This window comes from Procambarus clarkii, chromosome 34, assembly GCF_040958095.1.
Source record: "Procambarus clarkii isolate CNS0578487 chromosome 34, FALCON_Pclarkii_2.0, whole genome shotgun sequence".
NCBI lineage: Eukaryota > Metazoa > Arthropoda > Malacostraca > Decapoda > Cambaridae > Procambarus > Procambarus clarkii.
Genome location: NC_091183.1, coordinates 36,203,080 through 36,229,952, shown reverse-complemented (window position 1 = coordinate 36,229,952; position 26,873 = coordinate 36,203,080). Strand labels below are relative to the sequence as shown.

The 26,873-nt window shown below is 40.1% G+C and overlaps 2 protein-coding genes across 8 annotated transcripts in view; both read left to right on the top strand.

Annotated features, from left to right (window-relative positions):
- Positions 1-4,559, top strand: part of LOC123762034 (B-cell lymphoma 6 protein homolog) — a 64,323-nt gene extending 59,764 nt beyond the window's left edge. For all 4 annotated transcript variants that reach the window (XM_069335797.1, XM_069335798.1, XM_045748221.2 and 1 more), the window contains one exon: positions 2,218-4,559. In XM_069335797.1, coding sequence (XP_069191898.1) covers positions 2,218-4,431 — 2,214 coding nt within the window. In that variant the 3' untranslated portion in view covers positions 4,432-4,559. The remainder of the gene's footprint in view (positions 1-2,217) is intronic.
- An 8,035-nt stretch (positions 4,560-12,594) lies between these two features.
- The window catches only part of pnut (septin 7-like protein pnut), a 108,160-nt gene continuing 93,881 nt past the window's right edge, over positions 12,595-26,873 (top strand). Inside the window, exons 1-2 of one of the 4 annotated variants that reach the window (XM_069335793.1) lie at positions 12,609-12,679; positions 18,892-18,915. In XM_069335793.1, coding sequence (XP_069191894.1) covers positions 18,898-18,915 — 18 coding nt within the window. In that variant the 5' untranslated portion in view covers positions 12,609-12,679; positions 18,892-18,897. Of the gene's footprint in view, positions 12,692-13,744; positions 13,781-18,891; positions 18,916-26,873 lie in introns of those variants that run through there. The other 3 variants (XM_045748220.2, XM_069335796.1, XM_069335795.1) reach the window with 3 other exon arrangements.

Genomic DNA, 26,873 nt, shown 5'->3' with positions numbered 1-26,873 from the left:
AGGATAAATGGGGGGGAACTTTAACAAGCTGCTGGCTTCCTGTCCTCATTGAGGCCACTACAGATATAGTGGCCCCTCAGGTAAATTCAGGTAAATCTTGTGTAGTGCAATATTTTGCTGGAACAGAGACTGTTGAGATGGGTGTGTTCTCTCTTCTGCCCCGCCCCCACCAAACAGTATGAATGGTGTGGGGTTTGCTTCACTATGGGATGACTGAAGATTCATTCAAATTAATATGTAAATTGATTATAATGTAGATGAAGATCTTGGCATTATATAGCGTCTTTCTGCTGGATGATGTTGAGTCACTGTGTGGGTAAGGCATCACGCTCTGGCATTTCAGGTTCTCTAAGGGTCTTTGGAGTGCAAAAGTTTCCATTTTGAGGCTCTGAGGTTGAAAGTCTAAAACCTGGATTACCAGCGTATGGCCTGAGGAATTTTGGACATTTACGCCTGCATGAATTCAACACTTGAGTTATTTATGACTTGAAGACTTCGTGAATTTAGGAGTTTGAGAGTGTAATATTTGTGTGGGTTTTTAAATAATACATTAAGAATTTTTAAACTGTATGGCTTTTTATTCGAGTTTACTGTATAAGGAATTGAAACTTTAAGGCTTGAGAAATTTAAGACTGAATAACCTAACAATATTAAAATCCAGTTCTATTCTTAAAACTTGAAAATCTAAGAGCTTTTAAGATTTTATAAATTTAAGGACTGACATCTATGAAACCTGATGACGCCAAGACTTGAAATATCTAATGAGCGACTGCTTTTACACCCTGGGGTAAGTGGGGGTATCTGTGGTCTCTGGAGAGAGGGAAGACTAGGGAGGCGGGAGAGGAGGCAGTCACATGAATCATCATTTGTAATCAACATTTCTGAAGGAGACAAATAAACTGTGCTTCCAGGAGCTAATGTAGGAGGTTTTTATTTACCCTTGAACAAATATAACTATAGAGGAAAAGAGGAAGATGAAGACTAAAGAAGAAGCATTGTTGAGCGGTGTGATGGTGAGTGCCGTATTTTTGCTGGGTTAGGTTTTATTTGCTTCCAATGTGTAATCATTTTTTGTACTATATAGGGATGAAAAGTGTTTTTCATATTACTGTATAGTAAATTAGTGAGTGTAAACCAAGTGTAGGCCTACATTAAATTTGATGAATGTTTAGTTTCTATATACATCTACACACATGTAAGCAATCGCTTATTCCTTGTGTACTCTGTGTAACAAGTGAAACTTTAAAGGCCATGCTTTCATTTTCTAAAAATCTTCCATCAAATATATTTTAAAGTTTCATTGCTCAATAAATCTGATACAATATTGTGGATGGTGCACCATCTTATGATTGGGTCACAGCAACTTTCATCTTTTGCTGTATAAAACTGACTATTGCAAAATGTCAGGTTTACTCCCTCGTGGTCTTCCCTGACAAGACACGGCATGTACACATCTACATTAAAATGTTCTCTTGTTTATGGTGTTTCACTAGAAACACATTAAATCTTAAAAAAAGTCACATAATGACTTATAGCAAGTTATAATACTGTACTTTAAATATATTCGACACTGTCATCATCTACAATGGTAACAGCTTCCTTGTATCTTTTATTGATTTATATACAGTGCTTTTTTCAATATTTTCTATAGTATGCTCATAACTTATTGACCTGAAATTTACTTGAGGGGCCACCGTCTCTAGTGGCCTCCATGGGAAACAGGAAGTGGCTTGTCAAAGAACACCACATTGTTCCTGAAGATTTTTCCCTGCTAAATTTTGAATTGGAGTCATACTGTCTTGATGATTGGTGTAATCAGTATCCAAGATGGTGCTGCAATCATTACAACAATGATAATTATCATGAATTTAAATAACATTTATCTCAAACTTAAATGTAGAATCTGTAATTGTCTACTTTCTGGAGGCATATTTTTCTTTGTGTCCTACCCGATCTGACTCTCTCTAACTATATATTTATTTAACATTTATATACAAGAAGCTTCATTGGGTTGAGATAGTACATACATTGAGGTTTGAGTGTAACATTCTTGCAAGCCACTAACATGCACAGTATTTCAGGCAGGTTTGTTGCCCTTTTTTATTCAATAACAAAGCAAAATAAATAGCTTCTAAAAGAACTTACAATTTACAATTTCTTCATTTATTAAATTTAAAATACTTAAATTTGCATGCTCATCATTTCTTACCTTGACAGAGTATCCTCGCAGAGAGCCCAGCAGCAAGGGAAGAAGGTTGTGATGCTGAATATTCCCTCTCTACTGATAAAATCTTCATCAAGATGGAGCCCATGACTCCTGCCAGCCCTCACTTCCAGTCAGTAATCTCCCACACTCAAGATACTCACCACACTCCTGGCTCAAGCTCTTACTTTCAAACTGGAGCTTCAAGGACTCTTTATAGTGATACTACATCTGTAGGAGAATATAAGCTTGATCTCTCATCCTCAGAATGCTGTGATTTCAATAACTTACAGAGAATTTCTTATCTAGATCACCCATTAGAAACCTCTGATCAAGATTCATTTTCCTCACAGAAATCTAACCTCGATCCCCTGGCATATGTGAACTCCAATCTTGATCCCTTATCAACAGAGACCTCCGACAGAGAACTATCACTGTCAAACCCCTACAGTGAGATCAATTCAGGGTCCAGACAAGGAGATGTAAGCAGTCCACTTCCCCAGGAGAACCTGCAACAACTCAATATAAATATGGATGACAGATTGCCAGGACCAACATTTTCACCAGGAGTATTGAGATCACTGCCCTTCAGTGAACCAGCTTGGGCAGCTCTCGAAAAAATCACAAAACACAGTGGTGGTATCTGTAAGAACCCACAAGCAGTCAAACATCTGATCTGGAAAGTGAAAGAGCACATCCATCGCAAACAATTGCAGAAGGAAGATGAAATGGCTGCCACCAGTTCTCTGGCCCATGTTGACCACACCTATAATGCCCATAGCCAAAAGCAGACTATCGACGAGTACATATGTAAAATGTGCAACAAAGTCTTTCCCAAGAACCGCCGTCACAGGTATTTATCCCACATTCGCATTCACACTGGAGAGAAGCCTTTTAAGTGCAGGGTTTGTGGCCGAGGCTTTAATCGACAAGATCATGTCCAAGTGCACATGAGACTCCACACTGGTGAAAAACCCTTCCACTGCACCTCATGTGGTATTGCATACACCCACAAGGTGTCCCTCAAGAACCATAGATGTGAAAGTGCACAGAGCAAAGCTTGTGTAGAAGCTCAGCAATCGTTAGAAGATCCAGTGACTGCTTTGCCTTCTGCACTTCCCGTCTCTTCTACTACTGATAGCTTGATGGTAGACTTTGTTTCTCAACATTTAGGGAAAAATCTGAAAACATTGCCAGAAAATAGCTCATTATTACATAGAGATAGTTCTGAGAGAAATAGTGGCTGTATTCTTCAAGCTAAGCCATCCTCAAACCAACCATCAAATTGTGAATCTAACCCAAATACTGGTACACACTTTGGTGCTAACAATACAGTTGATCAGGACAGTCAGTTTACTTTAAGTGGTGAATCTGTAGTAAATATTCAACCTTCCTCAAACAACAAATATTCATTGAAAGTTAAATCTGTCACCAACTCGCCTGCTGTTTGCCCGTCTCATATAAACCAACCTTCCCTTATTACTCAACCTGACCCTACACACCAACATATTTCTATCCCTCATTCTCCAATTGCCTCTCGGACTGTTGAAAACACACCCGTTATCTCAGACCATCATTCTACCCAAGTACCTCAGTTGCTTGCCTCACAGCTGCCCATCATGCCAGAGACCATCACTACCAGTAATGTATCAATGACAATTGCTGGTGCAAAGCAACTCGCCTCCAGAGATAACTTGACTGATAGTGATATGAAAGGCCTATCAGACATAGTTGCACCAGCATTAGATATTAGTGAAGGTGACATTAGTAATTTGCGACTTAATTTAGATGCTGCTGAATGTCTAAAAGACGATTCAAAAGGGTGGGACTCACAAGAATCATCACATAAATCACTTGGGTCTTCAGATGAAGTTGTAGACTGTCACAAAGATCCTTTGCAAGGATTCCCAGAAGTTGTAGATAATTTAGAAGAGAGCACTAAGGCTTCATTACAAAAACTTTCAGGTGTAAAGGATGACCTGGAAATTAATTCTCAGGATTGTTCTCAAATAATTCTAGATGGTATGGAGATTAACACAAAAAGTAGTGACTTTCAGTCAAAGAAACCTACATCAGTCATTAGTCCCGTCAAGAGACTACTGGTGAAGGGAACTCGCTGTGGCCAGGCAGCAGCAGGAGTGAGTAACACCGACTTATCTCCCAGCTGGTGGGGACGGCCTCGAGTTATGCCTATTCGCCTCAGAAAAAACAAGCTTCCAGCTAATTAGTGTTGTTATTTATATTATTTTCCAATTTTATTATTATCTTAGTTGGTTTAACCTGTCTTTACCTTTATAAATATTATACTGTTTACCAATATTAATATATACAAAATATAATGCATTCCCATAAGCCAGTGTTGTGTTTATTGATGTCCTCCTTTAACTTAGGATATTTGTTATCAATTATGTTTCCAAATTTATTTTAAAGATTTACTCCAAAATCCAGATGATAGTCTTTGGGAGATTGCAAACTAGATTGGTACAGTGTTGTACAGAACTTATTTAAAACAACTCAGTGATACCATAATTCAGTTGTATATTCAAGAATTAGATGTAAGCATCTGAAAGGTCTTGTTGCATTCATACACAATGTTATATTGAAAGCTTGATAGATCACAATTGGTCAACTCGACAAGCAAGTGTCTGAATTTATAGTAAATCTTCACATTAAATGGATTTTAATGTTTGTTTTGCAACGATAATGACAGGTCCAACGCTTAATGCAGATCTGCAGCTGTTGCCGAGCCTTTCCTTACGGTTCACCTTTCTTTCATTGAAGTGAGGTTTTGGTTTTTGGTTATAGTTTTTTCATGGCCAGGGATTGAATACCCGTTAGGCTTGTTTAGGTCCCCTAATGTCAACCATGATCCTTTCCCAGGGTGGAATCCAGGTACCTATTTGCTGCCATGGTGAACATCAGCATCAGATAAAAGGAAACGTTTCCCAGGTAGGAAGCAAACCCGCTTGAGTTTACTACTGGGTCACAGGATCCTACGTTGTGCTGTGGTAGAGAGCATTGCTGGTGAGGGTGCCATAAGTTGGAGAGAGGTGGGATTTATGCAGGAAATTTCGATACCTAGCCTTTTGTCATATACATCAATGACATAGATGAGAATATTACAAACCACATCACCACATTTGCAGATGACACAAAGATCTATGGTAAAGTGAGAAATGATAATGATATTGAAGTCTTACAAAGAGATCTACATGAACTCTACAAATGGTCAGAAGACTGGCAAATGCTTCTTAATATCAGCAAATGTAAGACCATACATGTGGGCCATGACTGCCAAATTAATAGTATTACATTACAGCTGACTGAGAAAAGTACCTTTGAGTCTAGATCCACCACTCATTAAAAGTTGCACAATAGGTGGGTGCAGCAGTCAGAAAAGCTAACCAAACTCTTGGGATAATCAAGCGTACTTTTGACTATAAAGTACCCGAAACGCTACGAAAAAGTACCCGAAACGCTACACTAACTAGTGGCTGTACAAGAATCTGACAACTTTTGTATATAAATAATAATAATGTTCCGAACCTTAACGGTACCCCTACTCAAATCTCTGAATATGTTAGACATTAAGTCACTGCACATTCTCTCATGTGTATTATACATATATAAAACGCTAAACTATAATGCCAACCCTGATCTCAAAAGCTTCATAGAAGGTTGTAACAGAACCCATGAGCACCACACCAGAAATAAATACAGTTTTGATATTCCTAGAGTACGACTTAATCAAACTAGAAATGCTCTACAAATCAAGGGGCCCAGAATGTGGAATGACCTTCCCAACCATGTTAAAGACTGTACCTCTCTCAACCAGTTTAAGATGAAAACGAAGCTATACCTAATAAATTCCCTGTAACCTACCTTACCCTTCTATTGTCAACCAATGTCTGTTCTTTTTTTAAAGAGCGCTGTTTGTCAACATAATTGTATTTGTGCTGCTTTTTCAGCTATGTTTTCATTTCTTGTTTTCATTCTACTCATTATGCTCAATTAGTATTAAGCTTGTCATTTAAGTTTATCATGCCCAAAACGCTTTGCGTAATAGTGCCTTTATTTATTTATTTATTTATTTATTTATTTATGCATATACAAGAATGTACATAAGGAATGTGAGGATACAAATATGGTAATTACAGTCTTGTAAAGCCACTAGCACGCGCAGCGTTTCGGGCAGGTCCTTAATCTAAGAAAATTTTAAGGAGGTAAATACTTGCAAAATTTATAGACAAAAAATGATAACAGATTACATGGAATGAAAAAAAAGATGAGAGAAAATTATAGGTACAGTATATTAAAGCACATAGGTAGCTATGATTGATTGCAATGACAGCTTAAAATGGTAGTTGACAACAAATTGGTAGGCACAATACAGCAGAAACAATATAAGATTGATTGCAATGACAGCTTGAATGGTAGTTGACAAAAAATTGGTAGTCACAATACAGCATATGGCTAGCACATAAAAGAAGACAGCAATGAACACAATGATAAGGTTGTTTGATATTACATAAAAATTAGGAGATTGGGTAACACTAGGTACAGAGCAAATTTAAAGCTCAGTGTAGGAAACTAAATAGATGAAGTTAGGTACTTTTTGGTTTTGCTTTTAAATAAGGCAAAAGTTTTACAGTTTTTCAATTCACTAGGGAGTGAGTTCCATAGACTAGGTCCCTTAATTTGCATAGAGTGTTTACACAGATTAAGTTTGACCCTGGGGATATCAAAGAGATATTTATTTCTGGTGTGGTGATAATGGGTCCTATTACATCTGTCCAGGGAGAGTTTCAGAGCATGGTTTGCATTTAAGAACAGGGTTTTGTAAATGTAGTTGACACAAGAGAATGTGTGGAGGGAGTTAATATTTAGCAAGTTTAGAGATTTAAACAAGGGAGCTGAGTGTTGTCTGAAAGCAGAGTTAGTTATTATTCTGATAGCAGATTTTTGCTGTGTGATGATGGGCTTAAGGTGGTTTGCAGTGGTAGACCCCCATGCACAGATACCATAATTAAGATAGGGGTAGATTAGTGCATAATATAGTGAGAGGAGAGCAGAGTTAGGAACATAATATCTGATTTTGGAGAGTATACCAACTGTCTTAGAGACTTTCTTAGTTATGTGTTGAATGTGGGTGCTGAAGTTGAGTCTCTTGTCTAGGACTAGGCCAAGAAACTTGCCATCATTTTTATTACTGATGTTAATGTTGTCTATCTGTAGCTGAATTGCATTTGATGATTTGCTTCCAAATAAGATGTAGTAAGTCTTTTCGATGTTTAATGTTAGTTTGTTCGTTGACATCCATAAGTGGACTTTTTTTAATTCATCATTCACAACATTATTTAGTGTATGTGGGTTGAGGTTTGAGTAGATAAGGGTAGTATCGTCAGCAAACAATATAGGTTTGAGAATATTGGAGACATTAGGCAGATCGTTTATATATATAAGAAATAGAAGAGGTCCTAAGATGCTGCCCTGTGGCACTCCAACGGTAATTGGTAGAGTGGAAGAAGTTGTATCATTGATGGTTACATATTGGTGTCTGTCACTAAGATAGGATCGGATGTAGTCAAGGGCAAGGCCTCGGAAGGCCTTTAGGCATTGTATGTACTAGCTCTACCTATAAGTCAACCTATCTTTGTAAAAATTTATTGTATGTATGTACCTTACCCAAATAAACATTTTATTTTATTTTATTTTATTTTATTTTAATGGAATCTGACCCATATATCAATCAGGTCAACCCATGTGTTGCGTTTCCAAAAGGGTCGCCCATGTTAGAATCTGTGAACGCCCTAGTAATATTGTTGAAAACATCTTAACTTATTAAACCAAAGGTCTTTTTATGTCAGAAGAACGGCAGAAACTGGATCTATATATGAAAACTCTTTCAGGACAAAATTTAAAGTAAAACTAAAGATATTTGTAGTATAAAAGTTGCATTTTTCATCGGTCGTAGAGCCGGAAATCCGCAATATTCATCTCAGAACAATGCTTATTTCACGCAGAATCGTTAATAAACGTAAGATTTTTATACGTCTCAAGAAAGATAGAAACATAATCTTCATTTTAAATGCCTTACCATGGGCATATTTGTATTTAAAGCGAAGATACGTGTATTTTTCTAATGGGCGAGCTCCGATCCCGCACAGATCGAGCAACGGAGTAACTCTCTCAGAACAATGCTTATTTCACGTAAATTCGTTAATAAACGCAAATGTTTTTATATGTGTTGAGAAAGATAGAAATATAAGCTTCATTTTAAATACTTTACCATAGATATATATAAAGTTCTAATGAAGATACATGTGTTTTAATAATCGCCGAGCTCCGACCCCGCACAGACTGATCGAGAGAGCAACTCTCTCTCAGAACAATGCTTATTTCACGTAAATTCATTAATAAACACATATGTTTTATATGTCTCAAGAAAGATAGAAATATAAGCTTCATTTTAAATACTTTAACATAGACATATATAAAGCTCAAGTGAAGATACATACGTTTTTATAGTGGCATTCAGTAGCTTGTCGGTCATGGAATGCAGAAGCCTACGCACTTGCCAATATAGTGTGTAATTAACAAAGATACGCTTATAAAGCCTAAAATATTATATGCCTTCAGAAAGACAGAGATATGCTCGTTATTGTGAGTGCACCAAAGGAAATATATCTTGTTGGAGGACAAAGATATATCAATTCTAAAATAAGTTTCGACTGTCGCTCGGGAGAGAGATAGCGCGACTCTCGCCCCATCTATTGGAGATTCTGTTCACCTAATGACCCAAAGCTACTCAAAGCCTCCTAGCATTACTTAAATAATGAAGAAATATGGTATATTTATTCACTATAATGTTGGTGCTTAATGCAGAACACGAGAAAACATATATTTACTATAAAATAATATACTTCCATTATGAAATAAGTAAATATGTGGCCTCATAGGAAGTCAACGGTCCAGGTGTCAATGTTGTGGAGCGACTTATCCAAGATATATTGTTGTCTGGAAAGTGTTTGTTGGCATATCAACCTTCTGTACACAGTGATCCAGTCGTCGCACTTCTTATATATATATATATATATATATATATATATATATATATATATATATATATATATATGGAAGTTTGATTCCTAGAGGCTGTAAATTTCTTCAAACTCCTCCAGCGCTGAGTAGGGGTGGGAGGGGAGAGAGAGAGAGACCCAGGCACTGCCGGACACCCCTTCAAGTTTGGGTTTATTTAGAACTATCTATAGACTGCTTACCCCTGCCCATCCTTTCCAAACTCTTTGGACATTAAAGCTAAGGTAAGCTGTTCCTGTGGCGCCGTGGTAAGACACTCGATCGGCACTTCGCGAGTTATTTGGCCTGGGTTCATATCCTGGCTGGAGAGGATTGACTGGGCGCCAATCCTTAACTGTAGCCTCTGTTCACAGCAGTGAATGGGTACCTGGTTCTTAAACGATTTGGTGGGTCGTACTGCTGGGAAAATTCGGATTAATTCCCTCCTACACGCCCCTCCCCTTTAAGGACTTGCCCGAAACCCAATATGCGTGCTATAGTGGCTTTACAAGAATGTAGGAACTCTTGGATATATAAATACAAAATAACAGATACATCAATAAATAGACAACTTTCAAATATTGCACCAAGTAATGACGAGAGTAAAAACCATGCACTCTACATTACATTTGTAATTAATAATGGCGTCCAGCAAATACCTTCCTGTGATTGGCTGTTGCTGGGAATGCCAACACTCTTTTTATGAATAAAAGGCAAACTAACAAATATGTCTTTTGCACAACAAGAAGGTTCTTGTGCAAAAGAACAACAATTTATGTTTTGTACCTGACAAATTTCCATCTAAAAGAACAATTTAGTCCAATAAGAGGGCGAAGCATCATACCTGGTTGATGGGGTTCTGGGAGTTCTTCTACTCCCCAAGCTGGCCCTAGGCCAGGCTTGACCTGTGAGAGCTTGATCCACAAGGCTGTTGCTTGCAGGGGCCCGCATCATTAATATTCCCCCCCCCCCACTGATGACGTCACAAGTTAGGTAGCCAAGCCATTTTTATATAACCTGTTATATCGTACAATATTTAATTATCACTTAACAACACTTTTTAATTAATTAACACTTCACTTTTTGGGTACATTAAAGTTAAATCAGAATGTCATAAGCAGGGCTGGTGTGCTGAAAAGAGATGATTTACTAAGTGGCTGGAACCTTTAGCTAATCCCTGCCCGTGATTGGCTGTTGTGGTGAATGTCAACAAAAAGTTTCTACCAATGATATGTCAGCACAGGAATTCTTCCTTGAGCACAACAAACTGCCTTGTGGGCTGCTGTTCTCCTATTGATAGTGCATGGGTGACGCAACAGATGGCACCAGTTGTATTTTGTAGGGTGGCATGTTAATAGTGTAATTTGATGTCAACAGATGGCATAAGCTCTATCTTGTGGCTACTGTTGACCAGCCAGTTGATAATGTTCTTTTCTCCTGAGAGATGGCATCTGCTGTATTATTATTACTTCTGAATTCCCTTTTAAACACTGATCTACAAATCCTGTAGCTTATGATAAGGTCTTATACCGTGTTAGAATTAAGTTCTGGAGTTCTGCAATTACTTTTTTTGTCTACTGTTGAGGATATCAAAATATAACGTTATTTATTTATTTTATTTATTTATATACGAGAAGGTACATTGGGTCTGTGAGAATACTGTACATAGCATAGTATTTACAATCTTGTAAAACCACTAGTACGCGCAGCGTTTCGAGTAAATTCTAGCAGAATTAATAAAATGATAACAGATGCATTGCAAGAAAAAAATGAGATAAGAGAGATTAGTAAATATATTAAAGCACATTATTATATTAAAGCTCTGACTGATTACTTTGACAGCTTGATTGGTAATTTAAACAAGATTAATAGGCACCATACAGTAAATTGACAGCACATATAAGAAGACAGCAATGATCACAATGGTAAAGTTGTTCGGATTGGGTACATAAAGATAGGGAGATTGGGTAGCAATAGATACAGTGTAATTTTAAAGCAACAAGGTAAAAAACTATGAAGATAAAATTAGGTACTTTTTAGTTTTGTTTTTTAAATGACGCAAAAGTTGGACAGCTTTTCAATTCATTAGGGAGTGAGTTCCATAGATTGGGTCCGTTTATTTGCATAGAGTGTTTACACAGATTAAGTTTGACTTTGGGGATATCAAAGATACATTTATCAACCAATTTCTGGTGTGGTAATAATGGGTCCTATTACGTACATCTGCCCAGGGAGAGTTTCAGAGCAGGATTTGCATTTAAGAACAGGGTTTTGTAAATGTAGTTGACACAAGAGAATTTGTGGAGTGAAATTATATTTAGCAAAATTTCTAGCCTCTCTATAGCATACTGTAGCCTCTGTATAACTCAACAGTAAAATGTGTACTTGGTTGTAGAAACGATTCTTCGCGGCGGGGATCGTGTTCCAGAATTTGCCTTCCCCAGAATTATAATTTATAGCCCTTATAATAACCCTTATAATTCCTCCAGCTGCACTGCCTGCTACAGCAGGAGACAGACTAGGGCCGTGTTGGCTTGGTGATGGGCTCATGTATACCTTTGGCAAATGTTAATGGCCACCTTCCCAATCCTGGACATTTTTACTTGCAAATTCTTTAAAATAGACTGGGTGATCCTCTCCAATATTATAGTGTTGAATTTCCAGTCATTAAATCCTTAAGACCTGCCAGCATGAAGAGCTATAGGCTTAGTTTAATAGAAAACTCTATAACTATACTTGCACTGTATTAAACACTTCACATCTTTGTGCTCTTCACAATACACTCTGCAATCCTTCACAAAATTTAGTGCAGAAGGGAAATACTTGATAGGCTTATACCTGTAGTGTAAGTATATAGGTATTATAAGTATAAATGTATATATATATATAAAGGAAGTATATATTTAGTATATAGGCTGTAGTAGACAGCCTATATATCTTACCTTATATAGGCTGTATTAGTCAATAATGGGCTACGTAACTAATGATGTTTGTTATTCAGACCATTACTGATATATATGTAAATTTACATGACCCTACAAATATACACATAAATATTTGGGCTCGTTTCCAATCACCTAATGCAACTGTTCACCCAGCAGTAAGCAGGGTACCCAGTAGTTAGGTTGTTGTGGAGTTGCATCCTGAGTAGGGTCAATAGTTCCACCTTGAGGAGACCTCGATATAAGCCATGTATATATATATACCCTGGCTGCTTGTCCCCCCACACAATGAATTATTATTAATATTAACATTTGCAAGGTAATATTATCAATAGCCTTGTGTGGGGGCGAGGGAGCGCGCGCGCATGCCGCTGCGCGCCTGTCACCATAAACAAAACAAGTGGTTTCGATCGTTGGCGGTGAAACCCAAAAATATCGCACAAAATGAGCAAACCAGGTAGGTGTGAGGGTGTATTTTGTGTGGTGAGAGGTGTGGGTGGGCGTGGGTGTGTGGTGACAGGTGTGGAGGGTGTGGGAGGCCCAACATGACCTCCCAGGTACAGCTTGCTGTGGGAGCTTATCTTTAATCTGCTCCCTGCGTGTCTCTCGCCTCGTATATACCCTGCCTGCCTTATCTCACCTCACTTCGCTCCTAGTGAGGCGCTGAGTGAGGCGTGAGGTGTAGCTAGAGGTGTGTGAGGGGTGTGGGTGAGGTGTGTGGCCTCACTGGGGTGGTGATCTGCCAGATCTGCACCAGGCCTCCTCCTCCTCCTCACCTCTTGGGCACAATATAATCTCTCCCACAATTATATTTTATGTTAATTTGGAAAACGTTATTCAAGAATTATGAATGAGCCTATTAAATAAGACATGTAATCTCTGACTTCATGTGGTGACTTGAAGCCTTGAATGGTCATGTAAATTACATAAATCCTCCTCAATCCATGTAGAAGTTGTAAATAAAACTTTATGAAAGATATTTTTGTATTGGAAATGTTGCTAAAATGTACAAAAAAGATTTATCATAGTAAGCCATTTTTTAAATTGCAAAAAGATGTAGATTTTGAACTTGTTGCAAGTACAGTTGTAACCTTAAGTGTGACATGCATTGTGTCGTCACAACCATGGTGAAAGAACAATACACATTGATAGAATACTGTTCTTGTGTTTTTATAATGTAAGAAATAGGTTGGACTGTATTTGATTTGTATTGTACGTGTTTGTAAATGTGAACCTCGCGAACTATTACCTTATGTAAGGATTGTACGTTTATTTATATATACAAGAATTCTTACATTCTTGTAAAGCCACTAGTACGCATAGCATTTTGGGCAGGTTCTTAATCCTAATTTATTCCAGTATTATAATAACATTACTGTAATTCCTGTTGCCAGGGACAGGAAGCCTGTACTTAGGCTTGTATCGAGGTCTCTTCCTAGGTCGAACTAATGACCTTTCCCAGGATTCAACATCTGAATAACTGCCTAAATCTCGGCCTCTTCACCTGGCAGTAAACAGGGGCATCAGGTGAAAGGAAATGTCCAACCATTTCTGTAAAGTAATTAAAGAACTTTCTGGATATTTACCTTTATCTAATCTAAGGATTGTAGATACACTGAAGATTCTCCAATTATTCCTGACATGTGCTGCACTTTCTCTGATGTGGTCTGCCCTATTTTTGAATTACCAAACATAATCATAATACCAGCAGACTAGATTGTGTAGTTATATATATAATTGTCACCTCTACAAGGAAAGCAACATGTAAAAGATTTGGGAATTATGATGTCTGACAACCTGACATTTAGTGAACTTAACCGAGTAAATATAGTGACAGCCAGGAAAACAATTGGATGGATTATAAGAACGTTCAAATCCATGGACCCCACAGCACTGCTAATACTATTTAAAACACTGATGCTGTCCCATCTAGAGTATTGCTCGGTACTTACTTGCCCTTTCAGAGCAGGAGAGATTGCTGAAATATCGGGAATACAGATAACATATACGGCAAACATGGAGAAGATAAACCACCTAAACTTCTGGGACCGTTTCAAAGCTCTCAAGATGTATTCTCTAGAAAGGAAACAAGAGAGGTATCAAAACATATATTTAGATGGAAGATACTGGAAGGCCAAGTCCCAAATTTGCACAGTAAAATAACTTACTGGAGCAAAAGGTACGAAAGGAAATGTAGACTAGAACCAGTGAGGAGTAAAGGTGCCATAGGCACAATCGGAGAACACACTCTGAACATCAGAGGTCCACAGCTGTTCAGTACTTTCCCAGCAAGTACTGTATTAGAAATATTGCCGGAACAAAGGTGAACTTCTTCAAGAACAAACTATGTAAATTTTTCCAAGATGTACTGGACCAAACTCTCACAAGTCAAACCTGGTCTCGGGCCGGGCTTGGGGAGTAGAAGAACTCCCAGAACCCCATCAACCAGGTATCAACCAGGCTGTAGTGGATATGTGGGCCTATAGGCAGCTGCAAGCAACAGCCTGTTGGACCAAGTTATCACAAGTCGAGCCTGGCCTCAGGCTGGGCTCGGGGAGTAGAAGAACTCTAGAGACCAGGTACCATCTAATACTGGTGATTTTACCCACCTAACATCTTAGAGTGCATACCCACCAAGCCACTCGCACTCATTCTCCTTCTAAAGTGGAAAAATCTACCGCATGAAACCCACAACCTAGGAGACTCCAGCTATATTTTAAAGGTTTCGAGTTCCTGCCCCTTGTGGGTACTGCCTTGTCCTGGGGTTGGGAAAGGATTATATTTGTTAATCCAGAGTATAGATGAGTGTGACTCAAAAGGTTCCTGTTCTGTCAAACTGGTAAGACCCAAACAAAGTGTACCTAACTTATTGTACTATGATATAAACGATGATAGTACATTAAGTAGCGAGTGTGTGCTAAATCTTGACTCAACTGGACCTATGAGATATAAGAGGTTAAATTGTTGTAATTTCTAAGATATTATGTTAGATTTTTCCATACAGTAATAGGTGTTGATCCGCCTGAGAACAAATCTATAACATATCTTGGAAACGCGACCTTGGACTTCCCCATTATCTCTGTAGGACTCCTCTTTCTGCTGTCATATCTGAGGTACAATAGTGTGGTCACACGTGTTTTGCATCATAATCTTCATAGTGCTAAACATTCTACACTCCCAGAAGTAGATTGGCAGTTCTCAAATTATTATTTAATATTGAAAATGACATGATATTAACATTGCCTATCCTTCACTAATGTATTTGCATGTAAAAGCTTTTAGAATGTACAATCAGAGGCTGAGTATTGTACTACATTTTATTTAGAATGTAATTAATGTTTATTCCGTTCCCAATTTATTTCCCATTTATGGAAATAAATGTCTTAGAACTACAGATATTCTAGTAAACCTGGAACTGTATACAGTATCCGAGTTGCTTCTGCTGCAAGTAAATCACTATTGTCAATACAGTGGATCCTCAATTTAGCTCTCCTTGTTTGTTCATGCAGAGTTAATGCTTTCTCTTGGTAATTGTTTAATTTTTAGAGAATTTCCACCTAAGGATCCCGTCAATTACCCATGCTGCATTAGAGCATAGTTAGAATTTTGTTGAGGGTTCCATTTGCATACACCATTTATTAGACTGTGCTGTGCTGTGAGACTTTCAATATAAATGGTTCCAAGAATACATAACCACAGATGACTGATAACGGCAGGTGATCGGAAACCTCTCGAGGACAGGCAGGTGATTGGAACCCTCTTAAGTATAGGCTTGTTGCTGAAAACCTTTTGAGCACAAGGATGAGACTGGAAACCTCATGAACAGAGGGATGTGGCTGGAAGCCTTTTTGAGCACAGGGATGTGGCTGGAGGTAGGGAATTATTAGGGGAAAATGACAAGCCATTACAACTATATAGCACTTGGAAGGGGTCAGAATAAGGATTTGGGATGGGACGGGGGAAAGGAATGATGTCCAACCACTTGGATGGTCGGGTATTGAACGGCTGAAAAGGAAAAAAAAGTTGGCCAAAGAGAAATTATTTTCAGAGACTTGAAAATAAGTGTATTATTTTTCAATATATTTGATTTCCTGTTGATTGACAAAACAAAGTTGTTATAACCTGGATAAAATGTTGCATGTGCCAGAATGCTGTACTGTACAACATAATTGAGGATGTATGAAGCTCCGGAGACGGCATGTTGGGTGTGCATGTTGCGAGGGGCACATTGGTAGATGATTTGAACACTAATAGTGACTCTTCTGGTGTTGTGGGTCATGATTGCTGTCTCATTCTGCTTGTTTCATTAACTACCATATTTTGCTTGTCTGGTTTAGGCAGCTCTGAAGGGAAGTACTCTATCTCATAAACAAAAAATCATTGTATTTGGCCATATTTTGAAGTTCCATGTTTTTTAAGAATTAATAATACAGTAATAATGTTAATGTTAAAAATTCATTAAATATATGATACAGTATATCTAAAGTTCAAAATCATATTACTGTACAGTACATTGTAGGTTTAGCTTAAATACAAAATATCTTTTTATCAACCTTTTGTATTTCATTAAAAGTTAGGTACATATTAAGTGAAAAAAGCATGATTCCATTGAATACAGAGGAAATTTTCAGGCTGTTCTTGGAGTGTTTTATGAATACAGGTACATGTATTTTTATTACATTGTATGGAAAATGAAGAAAATTAATTTTAAATCTTACGAAAACATGGCTCCAGAATTTGTATTGGATACAAAACGTTCATATGCATTTTCATGATAAAAATAAGCAATACTGTGTCTCATTTTGGGGTTTGAAATAACCACCTTGAATTTGGCTATATTTTAGTACAGTATAATGTTATTGTTATTAGTACAGTACTGTATATGATAAATATGGATAAAAATCATATTATATTGTAGATTTAGTGTAAATATATAATTTTTGATCAACTTCTTGCATTTCTTTAAAGAAGTTATTGATTAAATGAAAAAGCATGCTTGTAGGTGATGAGTCACATTGGCTGAAGAAATGATGAGCAAACATTTTCTTTGTTCTGATGTGTGGTTTAGTCATCAAAAAGCATGTTTGTATTGCATTTTGGACTTTCAGGTCAGTTTGGAACTATTTTCTGGGTACTGAAATGTACGAGTATTTCCGTTATAATACTGTACCTAGAAGTATCCATATATTGTAACAAATATATGGATATAAACAAATTTATTGTTAAATTTTATGAAAACACATTGATTTGCATAATTTGCATAAGAATTTTTTGTTAATTTACAGTTTAATAATAAAAATAAGCTGAAATTGCATTTTTGGGATTTGAAATATAAATCATCGATTTTTTTTAATAAATTACGATATGTATAATGTTAATATATTGGCACCTCGATTAACGAGTTTAATCCGTTCCGGCACCGAGCTCGTCATGTGGAAAACTCGTCTTGCGAAACAACAACAAAACAGTCGGCGGAGGTGTCCGAGAACCAGCGGAAATGCTCCGTAATCGAGCAAAAGCTTGTCAGTCGAGACATATTTTCTGCGAGTGGCGCGCTCGTTACTCGAAATGCTCGTAACTGGAGCCACTCGTCACTCGAGGTTCCACTGTACTTAATTATTTATGCAATCAATTTTATTCAAAATCATATGATATTGTGGATTTGGCTTAACTAAATTTTTTATCAACCCTTTGCATTTTGTTAGAAAAATGCATTATATATTAAGTGAATAAAGCAGGTGTTTTGAATTTTGTTACTTTTCAGGCCAGTTTGGTATTGTTTTATACATATAATACTGTATTTCTATTACAATATGCGGGAAAACCAATAAAATTAAGCACTGTACTGTACAGTGATGTTAAATCTTATGAAAATACACATTTCAGTGAAGGGTATTGGGAAAATTGGATTTGATTTTTATTGGTCAGTAAAATTATGAGTTTGAGCATTTATTTTTTTTTATTTTTTTAGGATGTGGTTTAGGTTTGGCCAAATGTATTTGTATATTTTGTACACTTTAGTATAGTGTAAAAAACAAATGAGGGTCGTAGGTTGAGATTCTTTGTATTGCTATGCATGATTTTTAAAGCATGACCTGGTTTTTACATGCTACAGTCACAAGTGTACAGCTGAAATTTTAACATAATTTTTTGGCCAAAATTTGACTTATCATTTGTAGACATTAATTAAAAAAAAAAGACACTATATATATATATTGTTTGGATCATGTATGTACGATACATGATAATGTGTGTACTTTTGTGTATTAATAATTTCATGGATTATTTTACTAATGCTGTGCAGGTCTTCTCTTTAGTCCTGCAGTGTGATCAAGCATTAAAGGATAAACCTTTTCTAGACAGTAAAATATATTATAAATACAATAGAGTAGTATATTTTTTTGTACCGGTACGTTATATGATACTCAGAATTATGCCATTAATCTATTGAAATTATAAATATAATTTATTAATTGAAAGCATTCATGTTCTCATAAACTGTATATCAATTTAAGCTTACATTGTGATTTGATGTGTATGAGCAGCACACTGAGGCTTTGTAGTTAGTAGTATTAATCTGCACGAAGCGTGCAGGTGCGAGCTGACCGGGCTTGTAGTGTGTGATGCATGTAAGGCTTACACTCATGGTCCTATCCCATTTCTTTACAGGGACATATGCCAGTGCCAGAGCTGGTAAGTTAGCTGTGTCAGCTGCATTTGTTTGAGTTGCATTTTACTTTTGTACTTTGCTAACAGCAGTACGCATCACTCATAATGCTTTTAACTGATTCTGTTCAATAATGTCGGTTGGAAAAGTTTATTTAGACGTGTTGGGTGTGGGCTCACTGGACCAAACATGTTGTGTTGGGTGTGTGCTCACTGGACCAAATATGTGACAAAGCTAATGTTGAAGTGTAAATATGTTGCACAGTGTTCCTGGAAAGTATACACTCTTGCTAAAGTATTTAGGTACTGTACTATATTTATTTAAAATGATTTTATGAAAGTAATTACAAAATTAATTATTTAATTTAGTGTATTTTGTAAACTATTACTTGTTTGACCATCTACAAATATATTTATTCAGGTAGTTATTTGCAAGTGTAATACGAGCCAAGATGTTAAGCATGAAGAGTAGGGATTGCTGACTAGTTTAACTGTGGTTGGTTTTGATCATTTGTGTACTTTCCTAACCTTGTCTTGTACCAACCTTGTCTAGTGGTTACCTGATCCGTAAGGCTGTTGTTGCTTGCAGCATTCCCAGGTGTGTGGAGGGCAACACTGTTCAAGGACTAACCCATAATTGTATACGGTTTCACACCAAACCCAATTCATCTTGTCTAGTGGGAAAATACAGTAGAGCCAAAACTCCTGGTTTCTTCCATAGGAGTGGGGCAAGCTAGATGATCACACAGGAGATTAAAATAACTTATAAATTATCGTTCTGCACAAATTGGTAAATACTGTACAGTATATCTTGATCTTGTAAATGTTTTATGTAAGCATTTAATTTTGGTTTCCTTGTATAGGAAGTGTTGTGTATGTGTGTGTGTGTGTATATATATATATATATATATATATATATATATATATATATATATATATATATATATATATATATATATATATATATATATATATATATATACAATATATATATATATATATATATATATATATATATATATATATATATATATATATATATATATATATATATATATTGTGACGGTAAAGCGTTGGTGTTCGGCTGTTTCAAAAGCTAGGGGCAGGGCCTCGTCACATGACAAAAAAAAAAGAGAAAAGTTGGTCTTTTCGTCTGTGGTAAGGTAATGGGAAGACACACAAAACACAAGTATATAAACAATGAAATATTAATTACTCTAGAAAACAAGACATGAATAAAGGCAATCTCATAAAATATGCAGGATAAGTCAACAAACAAAATAACATGAATAATCACTGGCAAATGAAAAGTTATGCTAAGACAAGTAAGTTACAGTGATAGCAAAATAAAATATGTAACGGGTGCTGGAATACTGGCTTCGAGCTGCCACCTCCCTTAGTACATGAAAACCAAGGCTTAGTCTACCAGCGAGAGATGTCAACTGCATGGAGCACTGAGATATTCTGACGAGACTGGCGCACTGCAGCCCAGACGTCGACTTGTGGTGGTGGAGGGCAGGGGCGACAAGACACCAGCCAATCAGCAACAGGCAGGCAGAGGATGAGCAGTTAGCTGGTTACGGTGACTGTAGCAGGTATCAGGGTGTGCTGGGTACGATTTGCTCTCTGGGCAAAACGTTTGGCAATACTTGGTGAACGTATCTTCTATATAGTATCTTGTATTTTGACGTAATTATGTAGGGAAGAGCAGGCTCAATCTCTCTTGAAAGAGATTATCGTCACAATATATATATATATATATATATATATATATATATATATATATATATATATATATATATATATATATATATATATATATATTACCAAGTGCATTCCACTTGGTAATCATGTGAAAAGGATAGAAAAGTTTTTTTTACATTGATTTGTTGGCATTTCCAGTGTACTTCAGTATCTTGTATGTGGTGAACATGTCCCCCTTCTGCTCCTTCTCTTGGGTTGTGAAGCTTCAGTTTCTTTAACATTATAACTTATTCCTCTTAATTCAGACTTTAGGCTCATTACATATCTCTGTACTTATTGAAGTATTAATGCATAGAGAAGGATGGGTCTGTGGTTGGTAATGTGGTAGTGATAGATAGTATTTGTGTGGTGAAGAGGAAGGTGGTTGTGATGGTGGAGGAAATGCATGATGGTGATGGTAATGAGGGCAGGTTAATGACATTGGTGTTGTAAGAGGGAAAGTGATGGAGAGCGGTGGTGTGGGGGGAGGGAGGGGGAGTGGTGGTGACAGTGGCCAAGCTGCTGACATTGGTGGTGGTCACTGTAGACACGCTGGAGGTAACCATCATATTAGGTGGTTGGTCTGACACTACTCAAGGTTGTGCTGACTCTCGCTCACACTGGAGTGTTCTCTGCTGGCGGTGGAGTAGGAGTGGTGGTGGCGGTGGAGTGGGAGTGGTGGTGGAGTAGGGGTTAGTGGTGGAGTAGGTAGTGGTGGTGGTGGAGTGGGGAGTGGTGGTGGTGTAGGAGTTAGTGGTGGTGTAGGGGGTGGTGATAGTGGAGATGGAGTAGAGCTGGTGGTGGAGTAAGGGTGGTGGTGGTGTAGTAATGGCGGTGGAGTGAGGTTGTGAAAAATAAGCTGATATAGGGATGGGGGAGGGGTGGAGAGAAGGCTGGAGTAGTGGTGGAGAACGTGCAAGGGTTGGTGTGGAGGAGGTTGTAGTAGTGGTGGAGAGGGGAAAAGAGTAGTGGTGGTGAAATGGACTAAGGGTGGAGGGGGTGGTGAAGAGGGGGGGGGGAGCTTGGGGGTGGTGAAGAGGGGGGGGCTAGGGGTGGAGGGAGGGGTGGATATGAAGGAGGGTGGCGGGAAGGTCTTGGTGGAGGTGTTGGTGTGTGGGGTGTGTGTGTGTGGTTGGTCTGTGTGTTGTGTGGTAGTGCAGTGTGTGGGTGTGGACGGTGGTGGTAGTGGCAGACGAGTGTCTTACAGTGTTAGGAGGGTGAAGGTGTGTGTGGTGTGGACCTGTGCTTGAGACTACTACTACTACTACTACCACTACTACTACTAGTAGTAGTGACCCGTCGCACCATACTCTTGACAAGACGAGGCGTCTTCTGCTCCCCGTCACCAGTACTCCATCATGGCAGGTAATATTACTCTCCTCAACTGGTGGCTGGCCACTGGCCTGGCCTATCTTGTGTACACAGGACCTGTGTTGTGTGCTGGTCGTCACTGACTGAGCGTCAGCCAATACCCTCTCTTACACCCCGTCACTGGCCAGTGTACTCTACACATACCACGCCGGCCACACACTCATAATGCTATAGTCCTTTATTCATTGTTATAATGCACAGTCTTCATGCATTCCCTCTCATGGCCTCCAGTATCGTGTTTATATGTTCTCTATAATTGTTTGTGTTAGTAAAACCCCTCGTGTATGTGTGTGTGGTGAATGTGGTCGTGGGTAATAGTGGCGCTGAGACCGTGAGTGCCGGTATGTCGAGTGCCACCCCACTGGCACCCTCCCTAACCTCACGGTGCCTCCGCTGCAACCTCCACCTCCCCAACACTCTACTACTTACTCTCATAATCTATACCATCCCTCTACAGTTGTGCCTCTTCCCTGTCCCGTGTCCAACACTCTTGTGCCTACAGTGCCACCCCTCCCCCTTCCCCCCCCCCCGTGGGTGCCTTGTTTGAAGAGGTGTGTTGTTTGCTTCAATGATGAGTGGTGATCGTCGTTTGGTTCCATCTCTCAACTATCGGTATTTACTAGTTGCTATGGTGCCAATTACTATGGTGCTAATGTCTCCGTGACTCGTGTACATACAGTATTTTCCAAGTGTGTTCTTAGCTGGTGAAACACCCGCGATAAGTTATTCTTGTTAATACTGTTCTCCGGGGCATTTTGCATGTCCTTATTATGGCCCCTGATTGGTCTCTCTTCCAGTGACGAGTTTTATTGGTTTAGCTTTCTCTGTTGAGGGTCTGTCGTCCACTGCACCTTTAGAGGTAATTTCACCAGCTCGGGTGTGTTGTGAAAATGGAGAGGGTAGAGAGTAGAGGTGTTACACTCTGTGATCAGGCTGGTGGAGGAGACGCCTAGGCCGGGCCGCTCACCATACCAGCCCGTGGGACAAACACAAGACATACAAGTTACACACCGCAGAGCTCCGATGGCATTCCAGGAACAGATGGGACTACCGACAACCCGATGCTTGCTTGACCACAAGTCAGAAATGACCAGCCGATTGATTCAGTTGGACCTCACTGAGTCTGGCATCTTATCCCACTACCCCCCATGAAAAATGTGCTAAGGAGAGACTCCATCTTATAGTGGTGCGTGTCCTTACTAAATGTCCTCACGTGCAGGCCGTGCAGGCACGTGTTGCGTCCCGCCTGTCCCTCCCAGTCACTTCTCCCTCACTACAATCCTTCCTCAATCCCATACCTTTGGGCTCCCTCGCCTTAGGCGCTTTTGTTCTCGTATTGGCATCCTTAGGTATATTTACCCCCTGTTGAATATCCTGCATCTTTGATGGCGCTATATAGTCGCCCCGGCTTGGTGCCTTCTTCTGATAATTACTTACTGCAGCCCGGCCTCCTAAGGTGCCCCAACGGCAAGAAAACGGTCAATTTAAAGTGTCTCCAAACCTACCAGAGGACCCAAAACAGAAAACGGGACAGTACTTCGTCAGCCGCTAATATTTTCTGGTACGACAGTTTTTAGATTTGTGTAACGCATACGATGGAAACCCGACGTTCATTGTAGAAGGACAGGTTGCTCAATGGTAGGCTTATTATGCAGCGGAAAGAAAAGTGGGCGGTGACGTACTTTTGGAAAACACATGGAGGAGTGAGTGGATGGTGGTGATAGTAGGCAGTGAGTTAGTAATGTGGTAGTGGGTGGTATTGCTGGTGATGTAGGTGGTGTAGCCAGTGTTAGTTGGTGATCCTGGGAGTGAGATGGTGATGTAGGAGGTACTGGTAGTTAGCAGTTGGCCTGGATACATATTACGGGGGATGTGTGGTGGTGGTGGTAGTGGTGGTGGGCAGGTTAGCCATAAGGTGGGGGTTGGGTTGTATGGGGTCCTGCCTCAGGAGGCTGATGACCCACTAACTGTATTGCTTCCTTTTCCTGCCCCTCCTCCCTTCCCTTCCTCTACTTCTTCCTTACACATGTATCTCCTCCTCGTCAGTCTTGTCACCCCGTCTCCCCGTCCTCCGGCATATCACCTCGCCCCACCTTCATCACCACCCGCCCACACCCCACTTGGGTATCATTGTATTCATTACTGGGCTTCCTCTTGTCATCAGTGCCACCTTGGTGGTAATTACCTCCTCCCTCCCTCCCTCCCTCCCGTCTCTGCCACTCCCACTCTCATCTTCTCTCTCCTTCCCTCCGTTATACATAGTTTAGTGTAATTAGTTTATTATGGCCAGTACGCATCCTGGGGAGAGGTTGGTGACACGTCGCAGTCTTCACCTCCACCACGCTCTTCTTCACCTTAAGTACTACAGTTCTCCTCAACTGTCAAACTTTTCGTCTTAAATTGGTGAGAAAGTTACAAGGGTGGTTTGGTGCATACATGTTCATGATTATCTGAGATCTTCTCCCGCTGTCTGGTCCGTGAGGCTGTTTGTCTTCTCTGCCCCCATACCCATCACAGCCCCCCCATACCCATCACAGCCCACCATACCCATCACAGCCCACCATACCCATCACAGCCCACCATACCCATCACAGCCCCCCATACCCATCACAGCCCACCATACCCATCACAGCCCCCCATACCCATCACAGCCCCCCATACCCATCACAGCCCCCCATACCCATCACAGCCCCCCATACCCATCACAGCCCACCATACCCATCACAGCCCACCATACCCATCACAGCCCCCCCATACCCATCACAGCCTGGCTGTTCCGATAACTCCACCACAAACTTGTCCACTCTTCCAGCCACATTTCTTATATTCCTTGGCAGGGGATTGGAGAGTCGTGGACCTCTGACGTTTATTATGCACTTGCTTCCATACCTCGTCCAGGGTGTTGGCACTCGCTTGGCACACCAGTCAAGTGCTGCCTACACCTCTTGTGAAGTCACTCACTCCAGTTAAAGCCAAGTTCTTAGGACAAGCGAAACACAATTGAATTTCTTTCTTTATTATGCACACGGCATAGAAATTTAGACATAATTGAGTCCAGATAAACTATTATCGAAATTACACCTCCAGAGCACATTGTGTGTGACCTACAGGTGTGGTCGAGGCCTGGTCGACGACCGGGCCGCGGGGACGCTGAACCCCGGAAGCACCTCAAGGTGGCTTGTACCAGTGCCTCAGCCTGTTCGTGTAGGGTCCACAACCTTTTAAGAGGGTGTGGGAACCTGTATTACTGTCTTATAACTGGCATTGGGTAGTTGTGTAGCTGTTGAAGCACGGTTCAGAGGCGTGATCAGAGCCCAGGCTGTGTGAGGGATGTTGGTCCCCAGAACCAAGAAACCTTAGCAAAAGGTAGGTAGGCAAAGGAATGTTCCTTGTCGGGTTATGGAAGGTGTTCTCAAGGTAAGTTACCCCACGAGGTAAATCAAGTCATTGTAGTGTTGCTTGTTACGTGGTAATGTTGCTCATGTTGGTAAAGTGAAGACAATGCTAAGTGCTCGCAGGGTCACTAAGGTAAGTGCTGGTCAGGTCACTAAGGTAAGTGGTGGTCTGGTCACTAAGGTAAGTGGTGGCCAGGTCACTAAGGTAAGTGCTGGTCAGGTCACTAAGGTAAGTACTGGCCAGGTCACTAAGGTAAGTGCTGGTCAGGTCACTAAGGTAAGTGCTGGTCTGGTCACTAAGGCAAGTGCTGGCCAGGTCACTAAGGTAAGTGCTGGTCAGGTCACTAAGGTAAGTGCTGGTCTGGTCACTAAGGCAAGTGCTGGCCAGGTCACTAAGGTAAGTGCTGGCCAGATCACTAAGGCAAGTGCTGGTCAGGTCACTAAGGCAAGTGCTGGCCAGGTCACTAAGGTAAGTGCTGGCCAGGTCACTAAGGTAAGTGCTGGCCAGGTCACTAAGGTAAGTGCTGGTCAGGTCACTAAGGCAAGTGCTGGCCAGGTCACTAAGGTAAGTGCTGGTCAGGTCACTAAGGTAAGTGGTGGTCTGGTCACTAAGGCAAGTGGTGGTCTGGTCACTAAGGCAAGTGCTGGCCAGGTCACTAAGGCAAGTGCTGGCCAGGTCACTAAGGTAAGTGGTGGTCTGGTCACTAAGGCAAGTGCTGGCCAGGTCACTAAGGTAAGTGCTGGCCGGGTCACTAAGGTAAGTGCTGGTCAGGTCACTAAGGTAAGTGGTGGTCTGGTCACTAAGGTAAGTGCTGACCAGGTCACTAAGGCAAGTGCTGGCCAGGTCACTAAGGTAACTGCTGGCCAGGTCACTAAGGCAAGTACTGGCCAGGTCACTAAGGCAAGTGCTGGCCAGGTCACTAAGGCAAGTGCTGACTAGCTAACTAAGGTAAGTGCTGACCAGCTCACTAAGGTAAGTGTTGACCAATATGGTGGCGGTGGTGGTGGACATTAATGTAGCGAGAGAGATCATTAATACCATCGGTGCTGAAGGCTCGCAGGCCTACTTACCTTTTACAACCTTGGTGATCAGTTGTATTCTACAACCCCTGGTGTAATACAACGGAATACTGCCAGTGTCCTGGCAGCATCCCGTAGTTTCCCCGGTAGAAAGTAGATTGTAGAAGCTTGGGTGTTGTGTGGTCAGGTTGGTGAGTGGTGGCCCCTAGCTCCTTCCTCTCATGTTGGGCGTCTCGTGGTCGAGGACAGTCTCGTAGGCCTATCTAGGCTCCTAGATTACAGCCTAGGCCTGCTGCCACTGACCTTTCCCCAGGACGGCCACCCACAACAGTCTTCTAACTCACACAGGCTACCTGTTTATTTCTAGGCGAAAGGAGCCGAGAGGTGTAGGGGTAACGGAGTGTAATTATGATGCCTTAACCTCAACAATAATGCTAACGGGAGTAGCAACGGTGC